General features: G+C 46.4%; 1 protein-coding gene across 5 annotated transcripts in view; it reads left to right on the plus strand.

Moving 5' to 3' along the window:
• FRMPD1 (FERM and PDZ domain containing 1) overlaps window positions 1-8,063 on the plus strand; it is a 46,116-nt gene that overhangs the window by 32,916 nt on the left and 5,137 nt on the right. For 4 of the 5 annotated variants that reach the window (XM_030003833.1, XM_030003836.1, XM_030003835.1 and 1 more), the window contains 7 exons: window positions 830-949; window positions 1,259-1,395; window positions 2,617-2,743; window positions 3,116-3,235; window positions 4,489-4,671; window positions 5,119-5,266; window positions 5,969-6,784. In XM_030003833.1, coding sequence (XP_029859693.1) covers window positions 830-949; window positions 1,259-1,395; window positions 2,617-2,743; window positions 3,116-3,235; window positions 4,489-4,671; window positions 5,119-5,266; window positions 5,969-6,784 — 1,651 coding nt within the window. The remainder of the gene's footprint in view (window positions 1-829; window positions 950-1,258; window positions 1,396-2,616; window positions 2,744-3,115; window positions 3,236-4,488; window positions 4,672-5,118; window positions 5,267-5,968; window positions 6,785-8,063) is intronic. The other variant, XM_030003838.1, reaches the window with a different exon arrangement.

The raw sequence follows: 8,063 nt of genomic DNA on the forward strand, positions 1-8,063 counted from the left end.
TGTAGAGCAATCGCACATGAGCATGCTTTTTGCCACCTGATATCTACAGATGACTATTTGAGACCGTCTTAAGATAGCTGCATACCCAGCTATTTACAGTTCCCTAGGTAGTCAGAGAGTTAACCCAGCCAGGTGCCACTTTGATTAAATTCTAAATCAAAAGTTGTATCCTGCAAACATGAGGTTAGCTCTGTTAGTAATTCTCGATTAATCTAATTTGTGAGAATGTGCCTACTTGGGAGTCTTATCTCCATGCTGTTGACTTGTTGGTGATCCACTGTGATGCAGAGAGGTTCAGTAGCTAACACCGTCCAACCACTGACCACATGTGCCTGAGAATTTCTGCTTTGTTTCACTTGATGAGCTTGTATGGGATTCACCCAGAATAAAATATGCTAATATACAACCCAGGGGTCTTAACATTGTACTGACATTATGATGATGATCCAAGTGTCTGTTTAGGGCTGCTGTATCTTATGACTGAACTTAAAAGCAGAGAAGCTTGCCCCTTCCTCTGCCTTGAAGCCTCTGTCCTGGTAATACTGCAAGTATATGAGATCAACGGATATTTATCAAAGTTTTGCTGTCAAAGGACTTCCAAGCTACCACAGGGAGAAGGAATAACCAGAAGAAGAATCAAAGATAAAATTACAAACACTAGCAATGTCTCCTTGTATTTGCTAAGGACAATGGTTAATCTGCAGCCATCCCACTTGGCAGTAGCTTTAGATGATTTCTGTGATTTCGTACAAGCCAGAGGCCTACTATGCATTCATGAAGGGGGGGACTACAGCAGTAGTTGTGGCATGATGCTGTTTGTCTGTTGCAGGTGGTCCAAAAAAGAGAATCTCACGACTACCGGTGCCTCTTCAGAGTTTGCTTTGTCCCAAAGGATCCCTTAGACCTCCTGCAGGAAGACCCAATAGCCTTCGAATATCTCTACCTGCAGGTGAAATCGAGGCATTCCATGCTTCAGGATCTCTTCTCACCCAATTCTCATTTCTGCTTTAAACCAAAGCATACTTCAGGCCAGTTCAATTACATGAACACGAAATGCAGAGCACTTAAGAACAGAGCATTTGGATTCATTTTGCCTTAAATTCTTAAATCAACTTATATGCTTGGCTTTTTACCAGAATGAGATTGAAATGAGCTGGGTGACTCCCTTTATTTGACACACAGTAGTCATATCAGAGCTCTTATCCTGATGACTTCTTGACCTCCCATCACCATGCTAACTCAGCTCTGTTTGTTCCAGAGCTGCAGTGATGTGCTTCAGGAAAGATTTGCTGTGGAAATGAAATGCAGTGTGGCATTACGCCTGGCTGCTCTGCACATACAGGAGAGGATCTATGCTTGTGCTCAGCCACAGAAAGTATCCTTGAAATACATTGAGTAAGTTCACAGATTCCTGTGTTATGTTGTGACTAAGCCTGGCAAAATAAGGAGCCAACTAAAACTGGCATCAGCTCTATGTTTGCCCAGTCTTTAGGTCTGGATAGAAGACTGTCTCTGACCCAAAGAGACTGCAGTCTCCTAGTTGTGCCAGTCATTGCAGGGCAAGGTGGCTTCACAAGCCTCCCTGTCTTTAACTTGCTGAGCTGCCTGAATGATATGGACAGTATAACACCTGGGCACATCCCTAAGCAGAAGGAGGTTCTGATCTGTAGCTAGAGCAGGGACATGAAATTGCAAATCTCTCACATAGTTATGGTTACCCAGGCTGCTCCTGCCAGTATACTAAGATTTGCATGCAGTAGTTGAGAGTACTTTACACAGCCAGCACTTTACATCTCTTAATCCACCACAACTATATCAGAAATATCTAATTTCAGTATAAGTGATAGGTCCTGTGAAGTAATGGGATATGCAAAAAAAATCCTGAAAAATGCTTTTGCAAGCAGCAGGTGTGTTGTGCTGTATGTCAGTGCACCTCCCCTAAAGAACAACCCTGCTTTAAGAACTTGTGATGACCCAATCATTAAATAACAGATATTTGTGTGGTAACTGCACCACTCAGGCTCTGCCAGCCCATGCAAACACCACTGGTTCCTTGCGTACAGCCAGACATACCGAACCATGTGCAGTTAGTGGAGAGTGAGAAGCAACTACAGGCAACTGCAGCATTCTTAATTCCTGGATATTTAATGCTTGGGCTGAATAAACTCTTCAGCAGAACAGATGGCCCACATTTTTGGGCCTAGGGAACTGGAGATGTTAAAAAGTAGTAATCTTGTAACCAAAGTAAAGTGAATGTGAAGACAGAATCTTCATCCTCTGGGTGGCAAGGACAGATTGGGACCATTATGCTGACTAAGCTTGTAGATTGTCTCCTGTATAACCATGTAAAAACATGTATTCTGCATGGAAGTGTGTGTTCGTCCAACCCTATCTCCTGACCCAGTAGCAGATGCAAACAGAAGTGAATTTGAGTGAGGCAGTCATGTTGCATGAGCCATCTGGACATGTTACAGCACCCTGTAACACCAGCACCTGGACTGGCACGGTGCCTTTGCCCTTCTCTGCCTCTGGCCAGCTGCCCTTCTGTGCATTCCTGTGTTGCTGGCGGACAGCACAGCTGGGACCCCCTTTGCTTCCTTCCCATCTTTCTGGCAGGAAGGACTGGGGAATCGAAAACTTCATCTCACCAACTTTGCTTCGAAACATGAGAGGGAAGGATATCAAAAAAGCTATCAGCTACCACATGAAGCGGAACCAGGTGCTACTGGACCCTCGGCAGAAGGTAGTATGCGTCCCCTGGGTTCAAGGTGCCTCCCAGGATGGCAGCAGCATCTCTCAGGGCCAAAGAGGCAATGTCTTTCCTCCATGGGTCTCCTCTCTATGGGACCACTTGGGGCTTTTCTCCTATCTTTTCCTCTTGTAACTTCCTGTGCTGTGCATGCACCCCAATTTCCCTGCAGAGTGTGTTCTATTGCAGTTTGCTTGTGGGGTTGCCAGATGGCAAATGTGGTAGTGTGGGATGGTCCTGTACAGATCTATTGCCTATCCAGAGCAAGCTAGATGTGTTGGTCAAATACTAAGTCCTGTGTGAAAAGAACATCTTCTGGCCTACAGGCTACCTGGCAAACCTTATTCATGTCATGTTTCTAAACAGTATTTCTTCTCTTGCAAAACGAAGCATATGCTCGCAGCAGTCCAAGTGCGCCTGAGCTACTTGCAAATACTGGGAGACCTGAAGATGTACAATGGGAAGATCTTTAATGCCACCCTGATGGTACGAGTGCTGTTTACCTATGTAATTTGGTTTTGACATACTGTTATTGCCTTGCTTTGTGCATCTCTTATGGCAGTGTACTTGGACAATAACTGCAAAGATAGGGCACAAGAAGCTTTTTTAACCCTTTTTCTTTACCAGTGGGTGGATCATGTCTTAACCAAAGCAAACCTTATCTAAAGCAGAAATGTTTAAATATTTTTCTGAACTGACTGTTGATGTGAGACTAGCAACCTCTTACTGAGTCTCCTTCCCTGTCTTTGCTTTGATGCTCATAGAAAATGTAGCATTAGCTCTGGTGATGCCATTTCAGCCAGCTCCAGTCACACCACTTTTCCCTGTGCTGGGACATCATGATAAATATGGGTAAGGCACTCTGCTGGGGTAACTCAGCATAGTTCCATTGAAGTGAATAACATACCAGCCTACACAATAATTATGCATATTTTTTCCAATTGAAAGTTGTGGCTCTTGCTCTTCAGACGAGCTCTGTCTACATTTTGTATGTCGTAAAGTACTTAAGAGATCTGGGGAGGTTTCAAAAACTCTTGAAAAGATACTGGCCACGCTCAAACCTTACTGTAAAAGAGAACACTGCTCTTTTCACAAGAGGTTTCTTGGGTTTTTTTTTCTCTTTTCCCACTTTCATCTGTACTGAACTGTGGACCACAAGCTGTTTTGTGCAGAGAGCTGAGCAGTGCAGGTAAGTCTGTACCAGAGGAGGACCTTACTGATGGGTTGCAGTAATGCCTAGGTTTATACTTGTGTGCAAATTGAAGTATTTCTGCCAAATTATGTGGGCATTAATTAATTTTTTTAAGTGTCCGATCCTAACAAAGTGTTGACATTTCTTCCAAAACCAAAAGTGCCTTCCTGAAGTTTCTAGCCAGCTCCAGTAGGTCTCACTAGGTCCATCTGGTGCAGCCTGCCAGGTGACACTTCCGATAGCAACCTGCTGCTGACCACCTCTTTGGATCTGCTAGATGGCTGGTGCATCTCTGGGCCCACCTGCCTTGAGGGCACAGGGGAACTGGCGGTCCCCAAGCCAGAGAAGAGAATGGCCAGGAGCAGGTGACCTGACAACCTGTAAGTAACGAGGGGCTCCCTTTGCAGCTGGTTGCAGCCCAGCTGTAAAGAGAGTCCAGTGTTAAAAGATACCACACAAGATCGGGTGGCTGAAGAGTCCCTGCCCAGCACAGATAAATGGGTTCCTGCTCAGATTTTGGCTACAGATTTAACCTCTCCCCCTACAGCTACAGGACAGAGAATCATACGTTGCCTTGCTGGTGGGTGCCAAGTACGGGGTGAGCCAGATTATCAATAATAAGCTCAACATCATAACAAGTCTGGCAGAGTTTGCAAACATCAGCAGGGTGGAGCTTACGGAGGAGTCTGAAAAAGTGAGCATGGTGAAAATCTACCTGCAGGATCTGAAGGTAAGCGATGCTTTCTTGATGGCCAGCGTGTGGCTGTGTCAGGGCCAGAGAACAAGGCGGGGAGTCATTCACACCATCTATTCTTCTCAAAATCTGACATTTAGCTGGTGGTGTCATCAGTGCAAAAGGCTTAGAACAGAGTGAGAAGGGAAAGCTTGTAGGAAGAATACAAAATGACTGAAGAAAGGTGATTCTTCCTGCGGTCCTCCATCAGTGAGACATATCAAAGAAACAAAAAGCGAGAAAAACAATTTCTCTTCTTTCTCTGTGCCTCATGTGAAAACAGAGTGCTCTGCAATGATGGCAGTATGGGAGAGAGGGAGTCTTTTCCGTGTGCAGCATGTTCCTAGAGATTGTGGTACAAGCAATATTTGTTTATTCTAACATTTTTTACTGTCTTCTCCCCCCCGCCCCCTGCCCCCCCCCCCCCCCAAAAAAAAAAAAAAGCTGCTGACTCTGCTGCTGGAATCAAACAGTGCAAAAGATCTTGTCTGCCTCATCATTGGTTATTACAGACTGTTCGTGGATGCAAATGTCTCCATATTTACCTGGGGAGAGAAAAAACAGCAACTGCACCGTGTCTCAGCTGAAGAAGGTTTAAAAAAAACCCAGCCATTTTTTTGCCAAGGGGTGGGGAGAAAGTGGGTGGATCCTCCAGCATTAGAGGTGTTATTCCCTCCTGGGAATAGCATCATGCTAGAACAGTAGCCCAGGGGTGTGCAGTGGCCAATTATTAAAACTGTTGGCCTTGGTGCAGGCAGTGCCAGGTTTCCATCAACCCCAGGCATGTCAGGCAGGGGAAGAGCAGCAGTAATTGTCAGCTTTTCCCAAGAAGTGAAGGCTGAGGGCCTGTCGGCGAAATGGCAAACCTGTCACTGAGCACTTGTGCTCTTTTACCAACTTCCTGAACAACTTCCCCTCTGCTGGCATCCGTCAGCGAGGAGAGAGAGGATCTGTTCGCCATGCTGCCCTCTCCCTTGTCAGGGTAACTCCAGCCTCATAGGGGTTGCAGACTGAGGCTTTCGGCAACGAGTTAGCGGGCTGCTGTTCTGCAGCTCCGTTGGGTACTGCCCTGCAGTAAAACTAGGCAAAGCAGGCAGGAGGGACCAAGCCTCCGCTGACAGGTTACGGCCCTGTAGGTCAGATTGCATCTTCACCTTGTTTGCTGATGAGCAAGTGAGGGCAGAGCTCTCTGGGATTTTTGAGTCCCTGCTGTGCAGACAAGTTCATAACTCTTGTCTGGCTGTTCTTCCTTGCCACAGCAAAGGACAGGCTGATGGATGTGTTTAAATCCCAGGGTACGAATCTCGAACCTGCAGTGACTCTGAAGACTCCTGGGAGCTGGATTCCTCCTCAGAGCATTGCTTGGACACTCCTATAGCATACAGCAGTGCCCATCCTGTGTGCAACAAGGAGGAGCTCGGAGAGCTCCACAGCCTGGAGAAGGACAGAATAAAGCCCCAAGCTGGAGGGAGTGACCAATGCGATGGGGGTGGCAATGCAACAGACAGCACATCTGAGGCTTCAGATTCAGCCAACACCGAGAGTCGAGGATTTAAGACAAGTGGCTCCAGTGACTCTATGGATGCACTAGAGGAAGATGAGTTGGAAGCTTGCTCTTCCTCCAGGCCAGAGTTCTTCCACTTCTACACACCAACAGTGCAGGAGATGAGCAGCTCAGACAAGAGCTTCTTCCCCATTAGTGCTGCAGGAGGCTCCAGCAGGGCAGAAAACAGAGACTACTTCTGTTTCTTGCAGGTACCACATGTGGAGGAGCCTGGGTGTGAAGACAGCCCCTCTGAGCAGAGAGGGGAGGACGTTGGTGCACCCATGCTGGAGACCAAGCTGTCTGAGAGAAACACCATGGGCTATTACAGCCTGTGCTACAGCACATCCCCCGCAGGCAGCGTGGAGAGGAGCAACATCAGTCACAGCCCTCCAAGAAGTCCTTGGAAAGATGGGTCTGCCCAGGAAAAGGCGCCATGTGGAACAGAGCAGACGGCAGAGGGGAGCGACCTCATTTTGGAGCCGCCCCCGGGCTTTGGTGACACCAGTTCTGAGGAGGAGTTCTATGATGCTGCAGACAGGCTCAGCCCTCCGGATGCCCTGGCAGGTAAAGCCTCACCCACTCACTGCAGGTCACCTTCCCTCCAACCCCTGGGCTAGGGTGTTGCTTGTTTCCTGTGTCAGTCTTCCTGGAGGGATCATCTTTCACCTCTTCATAGTTTTCCTAAGATTTTTGAAGGACTTTTGAACACCCGTTCTTCATAAGCCACTCTTCAGCAGAAATACAGTGGATGTGCACACGTGGGTCAGAGCTGCAACTTTGCAGGGAGATTTGTCATCACATCCAAGCACTGGATCCCAGAAAAAGTCAGTCTTCAAATGAGTTTGGCATTCTGGAAAGTTCCCAGGTTTCTGCGGGAATTCCAGAATACTATTGTATGGCTCTGCCTGATCCTGAAGCCAACACGAGGAAGTTCTGTGCATCCTTCTGTGTAGGCTGAATCTTCAGTGATGAAAAAAGTGATGAGTCCCAGAAACAGAATACAGGAAAGATGTGTGTCCTTGCACTGACAGGGAGTTTTACAGCAAATATTCCCACTCTCAGGCAGTACCTTCACTCTGCTATCTTCCCTCAAGCTGAGGAGAGCTCAAAGCTGTAAAACATTATTGTTCCATGCACCCTAAGATGAAAAGTAATTTTTGGGTCAGGGGCATGTAATGCAACTGAGTCAAGGAGTCCTGTGGCTGAGCAGCTCCCTGGTAGTGGTGTTTTCTCAGAAAGGAGAGGATTCTTGTTTCTGAAATGATCAGCTCTTTCAACATTAACTGAACTTCTTAAGAATCTGTTTTGTGTAGTTAGAACAATTTCGGCTTTTGCATTCATGCACAATAAAAACACCATGTTCAGGCACAAAATTGTAATCTCTGGAAATTTTTACCATCTAAATATCCAGGCTGGGAATCTCTGATAATGTTTCTATTCAACATTATTAAATTTACAGTTGTAGGCCATGCTCTCTGTAGCTGCTGCTAATACCACCAAATTTAACTTGAGAATTATAGCTGCAGTGCCTGCAGTCGGATCAACTGTCTCCAGTAAACAAGGTGAGAGACTGTCCAGTGCCCTTCATCACTAATCGTGGACTTCAGTCTTTGTAGCCACAGCCCCAGACTCTTTATTTTTCTTGACATAGGTGATTCCAAGTAGGTGCTTGATCATAACATAAGAGACAGTTTCCTTTGGTACTTGGGAGCCAGGCTTTGCCACCAAACATTTGTCTGCAGTTGTAGGACCTGTGTTAAGAGGTTTTTGGCCCACTGTGTAGATGCATGGATATTCTGCTGTCTGGAGCTATTTCTTGACTTGCATGTTTTTTTCTTGCCAG

The sequence above is a fragment of the Aquila chrysaetos genome, chromosome Z, assembly GCF_900496995.4.
Source record: "Aquila chrysaetos chrysaetos chromosome Z, bAquChr1.4, whole genome shotgun sequence".
NCBI classification, from domain to species: Eukaryota; Metazoa; Chordata; class Aves; order Accipitriformes; family Accipitridae; genus Aquila; species Aquila chrysaetos.